General features: G+C 39.5%; 1 protein-coding gene and 1 long non-coding RNA gene across 2 annotated transcripts; one reads left to right on the top strand and one right to left on the bottom strand.

Annotated features, from left to right (window-relative positions):
• The first annotated feature begins 404 nt into the window (after positions 1-404).
• On the top strand, positions 405-21,233 carry PEX1 (peroxisomal biogenesis factor 1). The gene is given in 26 exon segments (XM_080975611.1): positions 405-503; positions 505-603; positions 605-631; positions 2,368-2,511; positions 3,473-3,556; positions 3,781-3,895; positions 3,982-4,745; positions 5,697-5,816; positions 6,526-6,643; positions 7,015-7,115; positions 7,925-8,019; positions 8,837-8,969; positions 9,390-9,486; positions 10,427-10,597; positions 11,440-11,594; positions 11,837-12,026; positions 12,134-12,300; positions 14,553-14,687; positions 15,340-15,404; positions 15,614-15,756; positions 15,838-15,941; positions 16,539-16,715; positions 17,852-18,082; positions 18,571-18,768; positions 19,431-19,561; positions 20,933-21,233. Coding segments are annotated over 26 exon segments (3,930 nt in total). The 5' UTR covers positions 405-419; the 3' UTR covers positions 21,015-21,233.
• LOC308459881 lies at positions 3,442-19,422 on the bottom strand. Its single transcript, XR_013978350.1, has 5 exons — positions 18,951-19,422; positions 15,986-16,222; positions 14,299-14,450; positions 5,250-5,337; positions 3,442-3,553 (listed from the first exon to the last, which is right to left on the bottom strand). It is a non-coding gene; the product is annotated as an uncharacterized lncRNA (long non-coding RNA).
• Positions 21,234-21,272: the final 39 nt, after the last annotated feature.

The raw sequence follows: 21,272 nt of genomic DNA, 5'->3' as shown, positions 1-21,272 counted from the left end.
AGTTGAACCGAGCCAGGAAACAAAACAAGGGGCCGAACCGCTTCAGCCAATCACAGCGAGCGGGCAAAGAGGGTGGGCCGCTCGAGAAGCAGGAAGGAACAGCAGCAGCGGCAGCAGCAGCAAGTACATGTCCTGCGGCCCTTAGCGCGAGCCGCACTGGGCTCTGCGCGGTCGCAGGGCCGGCGCCTGCCATGTGGGGGGTGGGAGGCCCCGGGGCAGCCACGGCGAGCGTCTCCTTGAGCGGCGCCCGGGACTGCTTCCTGCACCTGCCGCCTGGGCTGGCTTCCAGCCTCCGTCTGCAGCAGGTACAGGAACGCGGGGGAGGGCGGCTTTATCCGGGCAGAGAGGATCATGGGAATTCGCCCTGGCTCGTTTTTCTGAGGGCCTTTTCTATCTCCTCAGCCAGCCTTCCCCCCCCAATGTCATGTCGCTATGGTAACGTGGGCAGCCGTCTCGTTCACACGTTTGCTCTCCTCGTCGTCTTCTGGCGACGTTCAGTCGCCCCCTTTCTTTCTCGTCAGCCTTGCCAGCGTCCTGACGTCCCGTTGCTATGGCAGCAGTGGGGAATGGGGGGCTCGGGGGAATCCTGTTTGCCCTCCAGCATCTTGGCGCTATGGGGTGTGGTTCTCAGGTGAATGGGTTCAGGATACAATGGGGCCCGTGAGAGACTTTATTCGCAGGGCAGAAGGTAGAAGGATACAAAATTAAAGGTTCTTGTTATGTCACGCTCATTATGTCGCCACTGCAGCTTTTAGGCGTGAGAGAACCTGCCATCCTTTAGCTTCCCACAGTTCGTGAAGGAACAGGTGTCCCATATCTGACACTGTTGCTCTCTTTCACAGACATGCGCACGAGAGTTGAATCCTCTCCCCGCTTTACCTTATACTGTATAGGGTACCGCAGCTACTGCATCAAATTAGGAGATGCTCTTCTGTAAGGGTCCTGGTAACACTAGTGGAACAAACTCTTAACTTTAGTGCAAAGAAGAATTATGTGAAGTGATTTTTCCATTCCATCTTGCAGATATTCTTGAAATGGACTACTGACATTGAAATTAATTAAAAACTCAATTTATTGAATTTCTCTGCTTGCTTCATAAAGGAACAAAAATATGCTTTCTGTGTCTAAACAAATGTTCTCAATAAAAACAGTTTAAAAGGTTATTAAAATCAATAGTAGCCAAAAAATATATAAGTAACAAATGCACTTTTAGTGGTACACCCTTGATTCATGGCTTGTTAGGCTTCACTGTTGCCTGTTAGTGGCCTCTGTAGCATCTTTCTTCCCAATATATATTACCCTTGCCAGAGGTCTGAACTGTTTACTTGCAGAGGGTTCCCCCACTCCATCACTCTGTCCATTTTATCTCCCTCTCTTCCTGCCACTCCATCCACACTTCTTTCCTCCAGTCACCTCCCGCTTGCATAAAATTAGGCAGAGTCTCATGTTCCCCACCCCTGAATTGAACTGTACATACATCTTTGTAGATGAAGGCACAGTTTCACAATGTTCTCTTGTCATTAACACCTGCCTGTTAAGCTGCTGCAGCATTGTTAGTTGTTTTGCCATTGCACTATATTCGTGTTGTGAATCCTTGTATAAAATGTACATGTTCGTATGAAATAAGGGCTGAAAAGCATTTGGAATTTCTACAGGATGAGTATGACCAAATTGTGTACAAACGGCAAGACTGTTGGCCTGGTTCAGCAGTTTGGGTACAAAGGCTTCAGAGTTTGTGGAACTCCACCAAGCACAGCAATTCTTCCATTTGTTTCAGTAGAGGTATCTGACTGTAGACATCTCTTTGGAGACATGGGTCATTTTCTCAATTGAAGTAGATGAGGGAGCCCATTCATAGAAAAGCTCTGCACATGCATCCAATCAAACACAGGACTGCACTAATTTCATTAGCATTCCCCAAAAATCAATTTTTTATCATAGAATTGCACAGGTGGAAGGTACCCTGAGGGTCATCTAGTCCAACCCCCTGCAATGCAGGAATCTCAACTAAATCATACATGACAGATAGCCATACAACCTCTTAAAAATCTCCAAGGAAGGAGAGTCCGCCAGCTGTCATGGAAGTCTGTTCCACTGTCGAACAGCTCTTGCATTTACTTATTTGCTCGAACGTGAAAGACACACTAATCACATTAGTGTTCCAAATAATGTATGTTTTCTACAAGATTAATACAGTATCCTGTAGATAAGAATTCTGTACAGAAATGTGTTACATAAACTTCCCCTTTGCTGAATAATTCTTGATGCTATTTGCACACTCACATAATAGATAACTGGAAAAAGAATTATGGGTACTACAGGCTGCTATGCTATTTGACATCTATCTGTTTTCTGTGGCATTAACAGGATCAAGCTGTGAAAGCTTCTTGGGGCAATCAGCCTGTTTTCTTGGGCTGGACAGAAATCAGACATTGTGGTCAGCATGCTGGAAATTTTGTAGAAATGAACAGACAACTTGCAGAGAAACTTGGCATCAAAGATGGGCAACAGGTTTGGAATGTTGACTTTTATTTTCTTGCCTGGACTAGAATATTAAACTAGGCAAATATATTTCATAATCATTGGTCTCCATCTGTCTACTGAGTAATGTCAAAATTCTTTTTAGTAAATAAGGGTTCAGCAAACCTGAATTGCAGGAGCTGGTGTTTAACATTTAGGGTAACATTGAAAATGGGACAAAAATATAGAGCAAGTAACTTTGGAAATGAGTCTTTTTCTATGGCTTCTATTCATTTGTACATTTTTGTTTCCTTGTATCTGCAAAATATGCAGGCCCCAGTTTCAGGTTATTTGTATTCAGCTGTGCAAAGGCAGCTGTGTGCAAAGATCTCAATGACAGATGGAGAGTACTGTTAGTTTTGCCACGATCTGTGGCAAAACTACGATCTGTGATGGGAAACAGCAGTGACTGGAATCAGCCTTCCCTCTCCCCAAAAGTTTATCAGAACTGAAAGTACTTGTTTGAAAGCTTATGTACACAACCCCTGGTTCTAAAAGCTGAGATTCCCCTTACCTTGCCTGGCACAGCATGCACTTATTTCTACAGGACCTAATCAAGAAATATATAATGATGTTGAGAGCTGCTTCCATGCATGAATTACAGCTGTTCTGTATAAGGGTGATTTGTTCATATTTAGTGAGTTGATTGATGCATGAACGTGAACATGTAAAAGTGTCTTCTATCCAACCTTTTAGCATTTGACAATGTCCTGAACCAAGTCACAAACTGCTTTTTAAAGGAAGGCTGGGAAATAGTTTGTTGATTTTCCAAGGGGAGCAAGCAACACTGCTGAACAATAAATGGTGAAAAACTTATAATGCAATTTGGTTACATTCAAGTGCTTGTGGTTCACCCCCATTGTCAGCAACTCCATGACTCACTTCATCTCCACTGCATTGTTTATGTAAATATATTGAGAGTATTTTTTCAAAAAGGTTTATTGTCTGGCAGATCTTCCTCGAGCCCTGTTCTCAAGTCTTGTCCTGTCAGCAAGTAGAAGTGGAACCCCTCTCAGCCGATGATTGGGAGATTCTGGTAATACAGAAATTTAAATTATTTAGCTCTCTTAATGCTTTTAAACAGGGTGGTGTTCTTCATTCCTGTCCTCTCCCACTCCCCCCACCTTCTACTGTTTTTTTCTGAGTGTTTCCTCTTGTTGTTTTCCTTGGTTCAGATCCAGTTTAGTATACAAATTTCATTATGAAACACAAATGAGTTCTAATATGAAATGTTTTCTAACATTCTGCAATGTATTGTAGGAGCTGCATGCTTTCTCACTTGAAAGCCATCTTCTTGACCAAATTCGAATAGTGTTTCCCAAAGCTGTCTTCCCAGTGTGGGTAGAACAACACACTTGTATTTATATCCAGATTGGTAAGTGTTCATGCAAGTCTTCCTACAACTTTGCAGGAATAATTGTAAGGTGGCATATGTATTAACTTGCCCCTCTTTAATTCCAGTTACTCTAAAACCTGCTGCTGTTTACGGGAGACTGGAAGCTCGTACAGAGCTTTTCATACGCCCCAAAGTACGTCAGTATGAAGGAAGTTCCACCATGCTGCCTTCCACAAAAAGTGACATCTTACAGGACAATGTTCCTAAAACCATGTTGGATCCAAGAGCAACAACTAAGGAATCATGTGCCAAAGAAACTAATTTAAATACGGGAGTCCAAGAGCCTAAGCCAGATGCAAAGGCGTCATTAACTGCAAGTGTCCTGCCAAACATATGGAATTTAATTGGGAACATTTTCTCCTCTGACAAAGAACAGGAGGCTTCTCGTGACACAGGTGAACTGAATGCTGCCAAAGATGGGCTGCTAAACTTGATTCACATGGATTCTGTTTTCAGAGTATGCCAGATTCAGCCCCCCAGTGTGCAAAATACATTGGCAACATGTACATTTCAGAAATGCAACGCCATTCATGTATTTCCATGGAATCTAGAATTCCCTGCTTTAGAAGCTAATATTAAAGTGTCTTACGGGAAAATCACTACACTGCTCTCTCCAAGACAGCAGCATCAAGAGTCAAAGCAGAATGTAATGTCAAAGAAAGAAAAACAGATGATCAATGGAGAAGACAAAAAGCAATCCAGCCCTAGTAAAAGTCAAGAATCCAATGAGATATCTATTGTACAAATAATATGGAATGGATTTGAGGATCTAAAGAGTGCTATAATATGTAATAACAACATGGAACAACTGCATGTCGGAAGAGTTTGGGTTAGTCCAATTTCAGAAGCCTACAGAAGATTAAAGATTTTAAGTCAAGTGTTGAATCGTTGCTTAATATTACATCTTTTTAAATGGTTACTTGGAAATAAGATCTACAGATTATAGTGGATTATTTATAAAGACATAGGGACGCGGGTGGCGCTGTGAGTAAAACCTCAGCACCTAGGACTTGCCGATCGTATGGTCGGCGGTTCGAATCCCCGCGGCAGGGTGAGCTCCCATCGTTCGGTCCCAGCTCCTGCCCACCTAGCAGTTCGAAAGCACTCTTAAGTGCAAGTAGATAAATAGGTACCGCTTTATAGCGGGAAGGTAAACGGCGTTTCCGTGTGCTGCGCTGGTGCAGGCTCGCCAGAGCAGCTTCGTCACGCTGGCCACGTGACCCGGAAGTGTCTCCGGACAGCGCTGGCCCCCGGCCTCTTAAGCGAGATGGGCGCACAACCCGAGAGTCGGTCACGACTGGCCCGTACGGGCAGGGGCTACCTTTACCTTTACCTTTTTTATCCTTGGGATCACAGTGGTACCATCTCCAAGCCACAATAGTTGTCTTATAATAGTTCCATTAACTTCAATAGGATCTATTCTGAAAATAATAACAACAACAACAATAATAATAATTCATAATTTATTTGTACCTCACCCATCTGACTGGGTTGCCCCAGCCACTCTGGGTGGAGCCCAACATACAGTTTCAAACCATTTAATTGAAGTTGTTATACTCCCTTACTAACTGAAACTGAGGAGTCTTAAATTACATTTGATGGACAGTCAGGGTATTTGAAATCTTCAGGTACATTTGAAATCTTAAAAAATTAAGTCATTCTTAAGTTATACAAACTCTGAGTACAACCCTGGTGGATATACCTTTGAAGTGTGAAATGTGTAGAATAGTCTTCAGCATTTATTCTTTCATATTTCTTTTTTTTCTTAACTTTATTTCAGATACCAGAAGGGTTGAGAGGGAGACTACACATAGAAATGCATTCAGCTGTCAGAATCACATCAGTGAACTTGGATCCTAAAATTCCATCATCTATTAGATTGTATCCCAAAAAATCTTTAGTGAGTTTGCATTCTTGACTGTAATTATTTGTTAAGCTGCTTCCATGTGTCTTTACAAGTTGGTGAAATTCATATTGCATTATGCTATTATTTGAGACAATTTTTTCCAAAGACATTATCAACCTATGATTACCAGTTCTTCATAAGAATATAAGGAGTTTATTTAGACCAGGGGTTGGCAACCTAAAGCCCGGGGGCCGGATGTGGCCCAATCACCTTCTAAATCCAGCCCTTAGATGGTCCGGGAATCAGCATGTTTTTACATGAGTAGAATGTGTCCTTTTATTTAAAATGCATCTCTGGGTTATTTGTGGGGCATAGGAATTAGTTCATTATTATTTTTTTCAAAATATAGTCCGGCCCACCACATGGTCTGAGGGACTGTGGACCAGCCCACGGCTGAAAAAGGTTACTAACCCCTGATTTAGACAAGTGAACAAAAATGGTTATTGTAGATACAATTAAGAGCTTGAACACTATCAAATCAAATATTTAAACTTTTTTTTCAGTATAGATTTTTCCTTAGGAAATAATAAAGAAGGTAATCATATTTTGGATAAAACTGGGGCCATTAGTAAATCCTCAGATAATGACTTGCCTCAGTTCTTAGCACTTCTGACCCTTGTATACTTGAATGAGCAAATGTCTGTTGTGTGAAAGTGTTAGGAATATTTACTGAACTAACAATGCTTCTCATCCTTCATTTTAGAATAAAGATATCAGTGACGATGAAATTAAAAATGCCTTTAATTTGTGGATAGAGGATTATAGCAAACTTCCTTTGCTAATAGCAGGCACGAATGATATACAATTAGCTCTTAAAGATGGTAAGCTGAACTGCCCTTAGCAGTGATTGTGAATATATTTCTACCCAATTATGAAAATATATTTGATTTTTTTAAAAAAATCAATTAAAATCATGAGTTATTCATCATTGTCTTTTCAATATGTTACTTAACTATTGTATTTAAATAAAGGTGCTCTCAATAAATAAAGATCCATATTCTCAGCTATGGTCAACCATTAAATGGGTCTTTGCCAGTGAATCAAAGTAATTAGCCACAAAAATACTTACATACACATTGAAACACTTTTGCATGAGCTAGGGTTTACCAGTGTATAATACAAGATCTACAAGGTATTAAAATTTACTATTTTGTATCAGAAGCAAATTGATGTGTCCATTATGTTTTGAAAGGTATGGAGGACTTTGTTCTCAGTGTCATTACTTCTGAAGAGGAGAAGGCAAAAAATACTTACATCCTGAGTCCCAGCTTGTTGCAGAAGACAAATATGCAAGTAAATATCACTTATTTCAGGTATCCAATAACTTAAATTATATCAACAGTGCAATTCTGTTTATTAGGGTATCTTTTGTATTTGTTTTGGTTTTTGACTCATTGTACATGAAGCATTGCAGGAGAGGAGACTCTTATGATAATCTGTACATAAATTCAGTCACAATGAACATCATTGGATGATAAATTCAAGTTCCCTTAAGAAGATTAAGGAAAGGTTTTGCAGCAACCTGCCCCCATCTTCCAAAGCAAGCTTGTAGTTCTCTCACTTCCTGATTTTTGAAGTGTGTTTATTGTTTTCTAATTTTCAGTTTTCTATACTGTAATGACAACTTTAATTTTCATTGTAGAATTGATGGAGTGAAAACTGTACAGCAGCTTTCCTGCTTCTACTAACCAACCAGATGTTTTGGACGACAGGTCCCACTGCCCTTGACCATTGGCCATGCTGAATGGGACTGCTGGGAGTTGTAGTTCAAAACTTCTGGAGAGTATTGGGTTGGGGAAGGCTGCCATAGAGTCTGGATGGATTTGGAATACAAGGAAATCTGAAAATCACTTGGTATTTTAAATGTAGTGTAGTAATTAGATACTTTTTAAAAATTGTTTATGGCTATTTATCCAAAGGACAAACCCACTACGATCCTGAGCTTCTTGGGAGACAAGTTTCTTCTATGTGATCTCTTACAGTAAAATCCCATTCTGAATTTTATTGGAGTATGTATTCAGTATTTCTCTACCCATCCCCCCCACAGCATGTTCTAAAAAGACACCCTCACGTCTAAATAGTGACTGTCTTCTTTTGTGTAGGTTCTGGTACATCCTATGACCTCAGTAGCCAATGGCAGTGGTGCACAATCTTCTTGTGAGCAACTTCTTCCATGGTTTGGTCTGAACTGTTTAGGGTGAGACATTTTAATACTATCACAAATTAAAATAAAAAAATCAACAATTAAAAGCTGTGCAAAAATAAATAATAAATGTGTAATATAAATATGAAGCATTTTAGATGTCAGTAACGTCGTAGCTAAAGAGAACATTAGATTAGCCCAAGATTTAAACACACATATAGTTCTAATCACATATAGAGAGCCAGCGTGGTGTAGTGGTTAAGAGCGGTAGTCTCTTAATCTGGGGAACCGGGTTCGCGTCTCCGCTCCTCCACATGCAGCTGCTGGGTGACCTTGGGCCAGTCACACTTCTTTGAAGTCTCTCAGCCCCACTCACCTCACAGAGTGTTTGTTGTGGGGGAGGAAGGGAAAGGAGAATGTTAGCCGCTTTGAGACTCCTGAAGGGGAGTGAAAGGCGGGATATCAAATCCAAACTCTTCTTCTTCTTCTAATCACATGACTCAGAAATTGGGCAAGTATTTGGCACACCTGTGCCCTCTAATACAGGTTTTGCTGGTGTGGTTGGTCTATCTGAACACACATACAATGGGGTGCAGCAAATAGTGCAGTCGTATGCAGGATTATTTCTTCACATACGTGGAAACTTTTTGCAAAATGAATGTTTGACATACTTGATGGCAGACATTATTCTGCAGTTGCCACCAGTGTGTGCAGTACAGTAGCAAATATTGCAACTGGGTCATTGGCTACAGTTCTATAAATAATCGAGACAGAGAGTACTCTAAAATAGCCAAGCTTTTAATTTTATATGATTTAATTTGACTACAGTACAATGAGAAGGCACTCAATTCTGTTAACATTTCCTTTGCAGAGGAGTTGATAATTTAGCAGTATCTTCTTTGAAGCATGTATCTCACAGCCTTTTGAAACGACCACTGTCTCAAAAGCTAGCTCCCATATCTGCAGGACTATGCAGTGGAGGTATTCTGATTACTGGAGCAAAGGTAAAACTTTTACATTTCTTTGTTTTAGCACCCAATAAATTCTGGGTTTTATCATTAGTCCAATTCAAGTGGTTGTCAATCTTTCTGAGCGTGTGAGTACATTTAGAATTTTGAGAGAGTGCCATGGAGATTCCTCCAGCTGCATGCTTCTCTCCCTCCACCCTTGGATCACTTTCCCCTTACCCCTAGAGAGGGGAAGAAAGCAAATTGTGCATGTGCATGCACACATACACGCTTTGTTTTTCCAAGGGCTATAAATAAACATTGGCTCTGGTAGATTTGAACAGATTGCATTGAATCTGCATGATTTTACACCACCAGGTTAAATATTACAGAAACAGAAAACCATAGTAGCAAACTTTGATAGTTTTTCAATCTGGGTATTATTTTAGGAGTTTTTAGCCCTGATTTATTTTACAGGGAAGTGGCAAGACAACTTTAGCAAAAGCCATCTGCAAAGAAGCATTTGATAGACTGGATGCCCACGTGGAAGTAGTTGACTGCAAAGCTTTAAGAGGTATGGGTACAACCGTCTCCCTTCTTGTAGGATTTTCAGAATACAATTAAACTAAAAGGGTAAGTTACCAAGTTAATTAGATCAGACCTTTTCAGTGGTGACTCTCAGCTTGTGATCTGCTCTACCCAGGGAGACATGCCTAGCACCACCCTTATCTGTTTTTGGGCACCAGGTGAGTACTTTTTTCTTAATGGCAGCATTGTGGCCCCTTTTAGTTGGGTGAGATCAGCAAGTCCTGATCTGTTTTATCTGTTCAGCTTTGTTTTTAGATTTTTATTGGAAGTTCTTTATTTGGTTTTAATGTAAGTTGCTTTGGGTCATTTTGTGAGAAAAGCAACTATTATAATATTTATAATAAATAAATACTATTCCTAGTGTTTTTGTTAATCATAGCAACAACTGGTAAGAGTTTGGGCTATACTGAAAATGTGTCTTGTCTGTAGCGACCCAGTAGGTTTGAACTTGGGTTTTATGCCCAAACTCTGTGTCCTCCCCACTGGTTTAATATTCACATTTTACGCCTTGCTGTTATTAGATTGGTCACATAAGCAGGTAGGAGCCAGAACCTTCCTGTTTTACAAAATCTCTTTCAAAAGCAGCATCAAGAATATTGTCTGTATATGAAGCATACAGCAGCATCACATGTTGCTGATGGAGGACTGAGGCTGAGAGAATGGCTTGCCTGTGACCATTCTGTGAGTTTATGGCAGCAGAGGGAATTATATTATTCTGCACCAGCTTTCCTTATATGTTCAGCAGATAGAAGATAGGAAATATCTTAAAGGAGATCCACAATAGGGTAGTTTTAAGACCTCTTGGTATAATGAAAAAGTCAAATACAAGCTAGTCTCTGACGCATAATCTTGCCAAATCATAAATTGTATTGGAAGTTTGCACATTTTTCTTCTGTGTCGTTCTAATCACTATATTTGTTTTTCAGGAAAGAGATTAGAAAACATACGGAAAAAACTGGAAGAAGTTTTTCTAGAGGCAGGATGGAAACAACCATCTGTTGTTTTGCTAGATGACCTTGATCACATAGTTGGAGTACCCCTTGCTCCGGAGCATGAGAACAGTCCTGAAGCTGTCCAGAGTACTCGCCTTGCTCATGGTAATGGTTTACCAACCATTACTGAGTTGTTTTTGCTTTAACTGTCCTGTGATTGGAAACATCTGAATAAATGACAAGGTCCTGAATAAATCACAATGTGTTGTTCATAGCTTCATGAAAGCTAGCAATATTTTAAACTTTGAAATGAATTTTCCACGCAATGTGGAGAAAACCACATTCCCTTCTCCTCTTGATCTGAACGGATCAACTGCAGAATGGGGAGCTCTGTTGCTTGTTTTTAGATGTGCTTTGATATGTGTGTGAAAGAGTATGCAATGGCCATGGCTGTTCTTTTTGCTACACCCACTGCTGCCATGCAGTCCCCATGCTAAAAAGAATAGCCACCTCTGGGAATGTGCCCTGGCCCAAGTAATATTGATCTTTAGCTTTTGAATGTTTCTGAAAGAAACAGCATAATCCAGCACTTGCATAATCTTAGTAATTAGCACAACTCTACATAGTGTATGTGTATTTGCAGGTTATAAACAATATATTCAGCATTTGGTACAGTGTTATGGTTAAGGTTATGATTTGCTCTTTTATATTAAAGCTGTAATTCTTTATATGGAAGTAAACCCATTGAATTCCAGGGGACTTACTTATGAGTAGATAAGTATATGCTTGTGCTGTAATACTTCTGGATACAGTGTGGGAATGTGCTTTGTTAGGTTATTAACAGCTGATACCAACAAAATTACAAGCTTCTGGAACTTTATTGGAACAGACAATGCACTGAAATAAAAGAAGATGCTGTTTCTGTAACACTAAAATTGAGAGGTAGCTGCTATTTTATATGGCCATCAATCCATGAAGTTTGAATTGATTTGTATTTCTGTTTCTAGTTTTGACAGATATGATAAAAGAAGTTATTTCCATGCACAGTTTGATCGCACTCATTGCCACAAGCCTATCTGAACAGTCACTACATTCTTCCATGATTTCTGCTCAAGGAATTCACATATTTCAGAGTTTCCAACATATCCAGGCTCCAAATCAGGTAAAAGCAATAAATTATGTTTTAATCAAAGCATCTTAAAACCATGCAATCTAATTCCCAGTAATTTTGTTTAAGATCTCGGTATAAAATGTGATATTGTATGTTGAATGCACAGATCTGCATTTTATTATTTCTTCAGAATCTGTCCCTTTTAATTAATTTGAAATTTGGCCAGTCTGCCTATTTTTCTTCAATTCTTTGAAGTTAGGCTACAGATAAATTTGCTGTATTTTTTTTTCCAGGGACAAAGATGTGAAATACTTCATTCCATAATAAAAAATAAACTTGACTCCAATATAGACAAGTTTTGTAATCTTGATCTCCATCTAATTGCAAAGGAAACAGAAGGATTTGTAGCTAGAGATCTGACAATGTTAGTTGAACGTGCTGTACACTCATGTGTTTCTACCAAAGGAACGTGTAAAAAAGAAGGTATGTATAATAATTTTATGAAGTATTCAGAAAAAAGTGTGTATAATATAATGTAATATTTCGGTGTAAAAAAATCATAAAGTGAATGTGTTTATCCATTTTAACAGATTTGATTCTGTCAACATCAGACTTCCAAAAAGCTTTAGAAGGTTTTACTCCAACATCTTTGAGAAACGTTAACCTCCATAAGCCTCAGGAGTTTGGCTGGGATAGAATTGGTGGTCTCAAGGAGATACAGCAAGTGCTTATAGATACTATCCAATTGCCTGCCAAGGTACTTTTCTCTTACAGTTGTGTCTGTCATTGGTAGGTGTTTGTAGGAACACAGACCTTTGATGGTTCTGGCTTGAGGGGGTGACAGCTTCTTAAACCAAAATGGACAAATATGCACCCATAGTACAGCCATTTCTCATTCATATGTAAGTTTGCAGAAGCTGGAGAGGAGAACGTTACAGCTTCTCAGCAACGGTATGTTAAAGGGCATAAACTAGAAGATCATCCCTGACGGTTATGCGCAGAGCTGAGGAAAGAATGAAGATGCAACAGCTGAGGATTATTAAGGCAGGAAGGTTCACGAAGAAGCCTGGGTGGCTTATCTACCTCAGATAATTGAATGACTATGCACAGTGTTGGAGGCAGTTATCCAGAGTTGCCAGCAGGGAGCAGCGGTGCTACAGACCTGGCATCCTGTAAGCAGCATGACAGCCAGGCCCAGGGACAGTGCAGGGCAGCGTGGGCACATCAGTGAAGCCATACGGGTGTCCCGCATCACCCTGCCTTGCCCTTCTACGTTCTGGTACATAGCAGTGGTGCTGCTCCCAGGAGGCCAGGTTAATAATGGCACCCCTCTTCATCAGTGGCTGCTAGGGGTGTATTTTCCTTATCTTCAGCTGCCTTGCATCAGGCATGGTGAAAAAATGCATACTTTTTATGTGTGCCAAGTCCATGCAATCTTTTTTTTAAAAAAAGTTCCCATTTTATGGGGCATTCTTTGGACTCTTTGAATGCAGACTATTTCTTTTTATAGCCAACATGACAATATGAGGTAGAGAAGGTATACCACTATATGTGCAGAGATCCGTACACACCACATTTGAAGTAGTTATGAACAAGACCACAGAAATAAAACTCTGTGTGTTTTGTTTTTGTCTATATAAATAATAGACAAAAATAGAGACGCAGGTGGTATTGTGGGGCAGATTTTTTGGGCTTTGATGAATCACCACCCCAAGACCAATGTATTGATACTGGGCACCACTGAGCCTCTTGGGCTTGCTGATCAGAAGGTCGGCAGTTCGAATCCCTGTGACGGGGTGAGTTCCCGTTGTTCAGTCCCAGCTCCTGCCAACCTAGCAGTTTGAAAGCACGTCAAAGTGCAAGTAGATAAATAGGTACCGCTCCGGTGGAAAGGTAAACGGCGTTTCCTTGCGCTGCTCTGGTTTTGCCAGAAGCGGCTTAGTCATGCTGGCCACATGACCCGGAAAAACTGTCTGCGGACAAACGCCGGCTTCCTCAGCCAGTAAAGCGAGATGAGTGCCGCAACCCCAGAGTCGTCCGCAACTGGACCTAACGGTCAGGGGTACCTTTACCTTTATATCAATAATATGCATATGGCTCTTTGATCATTATTGGACTGTTTCGTAATGCTCATGCCCCAGCAGACTAAACTGAAGCCTGGAAATGCAGAAAAACACCCAACACCTGTGGCTGATAAAACACTCATGCAAATGTTAGTCTATATATAGATGCATTTAGTCGCATTTCAAAATAAGCATAGAGATGTTATGGTGACTCATTGGTTCCACCACAGATGGATTTTGCCAAAATTGATATTATGGAGCATATCATAATAGTAATCATGGAACTACATGAATAATAATAGGGTTAGGGTTATGAATTATTATTATTATTCATTTCATTTCTATACCACTTATGGTAATATTTTTAAAGAAAAAAAATCTCAAAGCGATTTACAATCTGCATTGACGCATCAAAGAAAACAATCCAGAATAAAGCATTTCTGATTTAAAACATTACTGAAGAAAAGCAAGTATACACTCAAAGCAACGTAATTAACAGGATATTAAAATACTACCTTAAAGGTTTCAAACAAAACATTACAAAAGAGGTCAATGACATAGTGCACATTTAACACAGCAAAGTTAACAAAAAATAATAATCTTAAACATTTCAAAAGAAAACATTGCTAAAGAAAGTCCAATATAAAATGCACATTTAAAGCAGCGTCATTAGCAAGATAATAAAACATTACCAATAAGCATAGAACATATCTGCTGCTGCTGCTGCCAGTCCTGCCAATGGTGGTTCTTAGTGGGTGGTGGTTATGGAAGCTCAGGATCCATGACCTCTGTCTGCACTAAGAGACTTCCAAGATGATCTCTGGCCTCTTCAGCATACTGTAGGCTGAATCCAATTTTTCACACTTAGCTACCCTGCTCAGAGGTTCTTAAACCTCATATACTTTTTAAAGCAGACGCAATTTCTAAAGACTTCATATGTTTTCAGTATCCAGAATTATTTGCAAACCTGCCCATACGACAAAGAAGAGGAATCTTACTATATGGGGCTCCAGGAACAGGGAAAACTTTGTTAGCAGGTGTAGTTGCCCGAGAAAGTGGAATGAATTTTATCAGCATCAAGGTAAGAATGTGAGATTTTTCAGAATTTATTGCAGTAACTGAAAATACTAAGATGTGTTCCATAAGTCAGAATCCAATAAGGTGATAAAAATTATATGCTACAGTTTGTCTTTCAGAAGCTTTCATATGTTTTAGTAATTTTTTGTGTTTGTGATGCACACATAAATATGGCATATGAACATATCTGGATTATGACCCATGGTATTTAACCTAAAGAAAATAGTCCAATTTTTTACAGTCCAAATCAATACAGTCCAAACAGCAACCTTAAACCCTTGGGCAAAGTAGCTTCATTTTTGCCATAGATTTTTTTTGGGCGCACTACTTAATGGGTTTCAATTCCTTTCTGTCCTTCTGTGTGTTTGTTCTCCCCCTCCCCCTCCTGCCCGCTCTTTAATAAGCAGTGTTAATGTGATCCCAGTATTGTAGATCATAAGTAGAAACTACTGGACCAGTCTAATGTTCAAGGTATGTTCCTTTGGAAACCTATGTTTTGTAATGTTTTTAAACTGTCTGTAATTGCCATAGCCCAAACAGTACTTTATTACAGTATGTTATGCCACAGTTTATACACTTTACTTTATAAGTATTGATTAATTAAATAGCTCAGGTTGCAGAGAGTATTCTTCTCTTTCTCTCTTTTTTTTTTACAGGGACCAGAACTGCTCAGCAAATACATTGGAGCAAGTGAACAAGCAGTTCGAGATGTATTTAACAGGTTAGATCCAGATTTATGGTGTTGCTGATAGATTCTGTTTTTGTAAGTAGTGCTGAAAATAGATGCTGGATTTGTAATGTGGAGAAGAAACAGGCTTAGTAAGTGTATGTTGGGGAGGTGTGAAATAACAAGACTTGCTGATATCACATGTCCAATCTTGGCAGGGTCAGTTTATTCCTTTTGTCCTAATTGTGTTGTATTTATTGCAGAGCACAGGCAGCCAAGCCTTGCATACTTTTCTTTGATGAATTTGATTCCCTCGCTCCTCGAAGAGGTCATGATAACACTGGTGTAACTGACCGTGTTGTTAATCAACTGCTGACTCAACTAGATGGAGTAGAAGGCTTAGAAGGTAATGATCAAATCATCTCTGTTTCTTCCAGGAAAAGGTTAAGGTGGCATTTTATTAATAAAGTCACTTTCTTTTTCTAAGGAGTTTATGTACTAGCGGCCACTAGTCGCCCTGATTTGATTGACCCTGCTCTGTTGAGACCAGGCCGATTGGATAAGTGTCTGTATTGTCCACATCCTGATCAGGTAAGAAACAAAACACTGTACCAAATATTGAAAGGAAGACTCACTTCTATGTGGATTAATGTCCATTCCATGATATTGATGGCTGAGTTTCCATGAACATAAGATGAAGTCGTTTTGAAACAGATTCAAGTTTGATTCTATTTTATTTTTTCATTAGATTGGTGGTGGTAGAATTCTATGTCAAGGCAATGATTTTGCATAGTCTAATGATTTCTCTCAGGCCTTTCTCATCTTAGCTTTGATGCTGTCGTCTGTAGGCATTGGTGTGTGTATTCTATGATCTACAGGTGTGTTTAAAAAAAAAAAGAGATCAGAATGTGGTAGTGGGTACAGAATCTGGCTTCCAAAGAATCTCATCGTGCTATTATAAAAAGCAAGTTTGCAAGTCCTTATGGTTGAGAAGAGATGCTTGAAAATGTATAGAAAATTCAAAATAATATTTACATCACTGGGTCCTTCCCACATGTTGTTTTAGCTTCTCCAGTGCCCTTTTCCTTATTGGAAAAATACATGGAAGACTAAAAAACAAAACATTAAGTACTGTCTAAGGGCAAGAAATCAGTATTTTATTAACAGGGTTACTTCTAATTTCCTTAGGCTTCCCGATTGGAAATTTTAAGAGCACTGAGTCATTCTCTCCCTCTGGCACATGATGTGGATTTTCAGCATTTGGCAGAAAAAACAGAACATTTCACAGGAGCAGACCTAAAAGCTTTACTGTATAATGCACAATTGGAGGCCGTGCATGCTAATTTTGGTTCAACTTTGCCCCAGGTAAGTGCACTGAAATTTAAAGGATTTCCTTAAAAATCCTTAAGAGTTTGCTACCCATAACATTTTTGAATGGTAAAATTATTTCTCACTAATAATTATAGGCTGCTTTTCCAGGCAAATAACAAATCCCAAATGACTTGCATTCCAAATATCCAAAGGAAATAAAGTAATATAAAATTTCAGACTTAAAACTAAAACTCATCAACATTCTTTTTTTTTTTAACAGAGCCAAAAATAATGCAACTCAACCAAACCATCATGCATGGAAGGCCAGTTGAGAAAGATAGTTTTTCATGGCGTTCTGGAAATCCTGAGACATAGAAATTCGATGCAGGTCCATGGGAAGATTCTTTCCCTTGTGGCCACTCAGCTTAGCAATCTAGGGGATGGGCATACCAGGGGAGACACTGAAGCAGATCTTAAAGTGCAGGAAGTCCAGTAGCTTGGCCACAATCTGAAACTGGTAACCTGGGCACTAAAATACTTAATATTCCAATTACTGTAATTTGGCTTTTCAGGAGTGGTGCCTAGAAATGTTATGGTGATGTGCAGCAATTTGATTGTGATATTGTTGTACAATGAGATCCAAAGATCTGAATTTTAGCATGCCTAAGGATTTATGACTGCTTTTATTTGAACAGCAAATTTACATACCAAGGATCACAGGGCAGTTTACAATTTAAAAAACACAAAAACACATAACATAATAAACAAAACAATAACCCCCATGGTTTAAAAGGCCACATATTGTTTAATTAGCCAAAAACCTGAGAGAAGAAGAATGTTTCTGCCTGGTGCTTAAAGATATGTAATGAAAGCACCAGATCAGCCTCCCTAAGGAGAGCATTCCACAAACAGGGAGCCACCACAGAAGAGACCCATTCTTGTGTTGCCACCTTCCCAACTTATTGTGGGGCAGGCACACGAAGAAGGGCCTCAGGTGATGAGGGTCCTGAGTTGTTCATATGGTGAGCCATGGTCCTTGATGTATTGCAGTCCTGAGCACACGGCTAACTTCAGCACACTGCTAGCTCTTCCCTGCCAGAAGACCAGAAGATAAAGAGCCACACAGACATCCAGAATGAGGGAAGTGCTACGGAGTTGGAAATTCTAATTTTGTTAATTTCCATCCGCAGGAAATAGGTTCTAGCTCAGATAGCGATCTGAGTCTATCATCGATGGTTTTCTTAAATCAAAGCAGTGGATCAGATGATTCTGCTGGAGATGGAGAAGGAGGCTTGGAGCAATCTCTAGTTTCTCTTGAGATGTGTGAGCTGCTTCCAGAAGATCCAAGGTCCAACATCTATCGTCTTTACTTTGGCAGCTCCTATGAATCAGAGCTCGGCAATGGAACTGCTTCAGAAATGGTAGCTGGCTGCTTTTGCTTAATTGATGCTGTAAAGTCAGAGGAAACATTCTAGCATCTAAATGTAATTGGGGAAAAACAGTGCTAATTCAATCTATGTCAGTACTGGGTGAAAGATATAAATTCTGAGTAACATAAACTTGAAATATGAACTCATTCTTCCTTGACCAAAAGCAGCAACAAGTCCTTTTCTTTTTGGGAAAACAATGAGAACCTGTCCCACCCCCATGAGAATTGATCAAGGGAGAATCCCCTATGAATGTGCAGTATTTAGAAATGAAACATACTCATACTTAAACTTTCATATTACTAATAAGTTATCTGATCAACATAATACTTCCTAAAGCTTATATTGTTTGATAAATAATTTTGGTAATGTAACTGTTGTTGTGAAAAACATTACTGAAATATTAGTAACTGTAACCACAAAATTGCTGACTATAATAATAATGGTATTATGTTACACCACCCACCCACTTGTCTCTACAGAGTTCTCAGTGTTTCTCGGGACCAAACTCCATAAATCATGATTTAGCTAGCATCTCTCTGAAGGATTTAGTATCCTATCAGCCCCCAATTCTAAGAACAGCCTTACAGGAAGGTTATCAAGAACTTAATCAAGAACAGATAGAGCAACTCAGGGCTGAAATCAATGCTATCAAGGCCAACTACAGAAGCAAAAACGGGGTATGGAAGACTTTTTTGTTAATTCTTTTGATCTTTAGAAATGTTCTGTTGTAGAAGTAGTAATAGTAACTACTGCAAAGTTTTGCTATTTCAAAAGAAACATAGCCTCAGAGAATGTCCTGAAGCATTCAGACAAACTCACTGGCTCAGTTAAGACATACATCAAACTATAGATTACAGACCTTAACTATGGTTAGTCAAGACATCCAGATTGGTTTCTGCAAACTGTGGTTTGGTATTATTTTCTGATTGAGAAACCGTGATTACACTTGTTGCACTTCTTCTTCAGGTCACCATGCCATGGAGTGGGGATCTCTGCATAATTGGCCTGTTGTCAGTTGTGCTGGAGGTTCCTAGACTTCACTATCTCCCCCCCCCCAACACACACACACTGCATAGGGTTGCCAAACAATAGTAACCAAGCAACACATGCCAATTTACCTGCAGAAAGGATAGCATATTGGGGAAGGCAGGGAAGAAAAAGCACAGCTTAAATCATGGTTTGCCTGTATACATAAGTGTATACACTGTAGTCTGGTCTCTAGTCTATGGTTACTGCAAATCGAAGTTAGCCCCAACTTATGAACTGGGCCATTGTCAATTTCAGGGAGTGAAATACAGTATTTTATAGTACTTTCCCTTAATGTAATTTTTTTTTTCAGGAGGAAGTCACGCCTCCATCATCAGTACCCAGCAAGAACACTTTAAGCATTACTCAGCTTCACCTGATGACTGCACTTGGAAACACAAAGCCATCTATTAGTCAAGACGACTGGAATAATTTTACTGAACTGTAAGTACCTTGTGTCAAGGAAATCACACAAATTATTTATTAATATTAAAAATATGCTCACACATGTTCTGGAACAGTTGCTGTTATTAGTCTATTGCCACACAGATACCATTTTCTGTCTTAAGGTGTCTACACATCCTGAAGACTTTACTGAAGTGTAGTGTGGCGAGAGGTTTCAGTGAAATTGTATGAGAAAGAAGCTGGTATATACATGGAGCCCTAGAGGCTGTGCTACCAAAGCCTGAAACATAAGTTTTATTATCTTACAGATTACTGATAGGCACTCGTCTAAAATGGCTGGAGATTTTCTATCAAATGCATATGAAATTTCTTTTAAATTCCTTTTCAATGGTGGGCCCTAAATGTTGTATCCAGTGTTGTTCTGTCCACTGGCAGAAGACTTCCATCAGCGGAAAGGGGAGGCTCCCCCCAAAAAAAATCTGCTTGGGGAAGGTAGTGCTGGAGGAACCTCTGAAACAGATTTGAAGTGTGGGGCTGCAAGAGGGAGGGGAAATTGCTTGAAATTATATCCCGTCAGTGTGAGCACCATTTGCTATCACTGTAAAATGTTTGAAATACCTTTTTAAGCAGGGATGATTATTGAAGTCATGGTCATGTTGACCTGCCAGCAGCTGTGCTGCTGTATGATTCCAGCCTCACAGCTCCTGCTTCCAGTTCCTCATTGTGACATCCAGGAATATGCTTATCATCTCCCTCAGTTGCCCTTAGTAGTGGCAGCAATTTGTACTGTTGACTGACTGACTGACTGACTGACTGACTGATTGCATTTATATCACATCTTTTTTCCTCTGAGGAGCTTGGGGTGGCATACACAGTTCTCCTCATTTATCCCCCACAACAACCCTGAGAGGTAGGTTAGACTGAGAGACAGTGACTGGCCCAAGGTCACCCAGTAAGCTCCACGGCCAAGTGGGAACTTGAACCCTGATCTCCCAGGTCCTAGTTCAGCACTAACCACTACGCCACATTGGCTTGCTAGCTGCTTCTGCTTCCAAGAGAAGTCTGCCAAAGCTTGCCAGTGATTGTTAACAAATGTTGTAAAAAAGTTTTCTGTGGACGTTAAACATTTTCTTAGTTACAGGTTATTTGCTCTGATTGTTATTACTTTAAAATTCTTATTTAACTATAATGGATTTGTTTATTGCTTGTTAAGTTTTCCTGAATGGGGAAGAAGGAGTTGAATAATGCTAATAAAAACGTTAACTTCTACTTTTAAATGTTTATGCCAAAGAAGCCTCTTAGGTATTTCTGGTTTTACTTATGAGTTTGGCCTTCTTTAGATTTCACCTGAATACTTTTTCTTACAAAGCATAGTTCTGGTGGTAATGCACTACTATTGTTGTTTTTTAGCTACGATAATTTTCGCAATCCAAAGAGGAAAGGGCCCAGTGGAGCAAGTTTCAAACCAGGACAAAAAGTGACATTAGCTTAATTGCTGTTTAATGCGTTTATGGTGATTATCCCAAAATAATTTTTAAAGTAAAGTATTTCATTATTAAATCATATTAAAATATATACCTGCGGGTATGTTAATGCTGAGATGAAAAATAATAGATTTTTTTGAAATTAATTGTTGCAAAACTGTTTTACATAATTTTAGTTTTCAGATTATGTCCTCTTACAAACCTATAATAAAATATTTGAGATATTATTGGCTGCCTTGTGTTTTAAGTTGTTTTAATTTCCTATT

Source organism: Podarcis pityusensis (assembly GCF_964106645.2).
Source record: "Podarcis pityusensis genome assembly, chromosome: 12".
Taxonomy (NCBI): domain Eukaryota; kingdom Metazoa; phylum Chordata; class Lepidosauria; order Squamata; family Lacertidae; genus Podarcis; species Podarcis pityusensis.
This window is presented reverse-complemented; position numbering and strand designations above follow the sequence as displayed.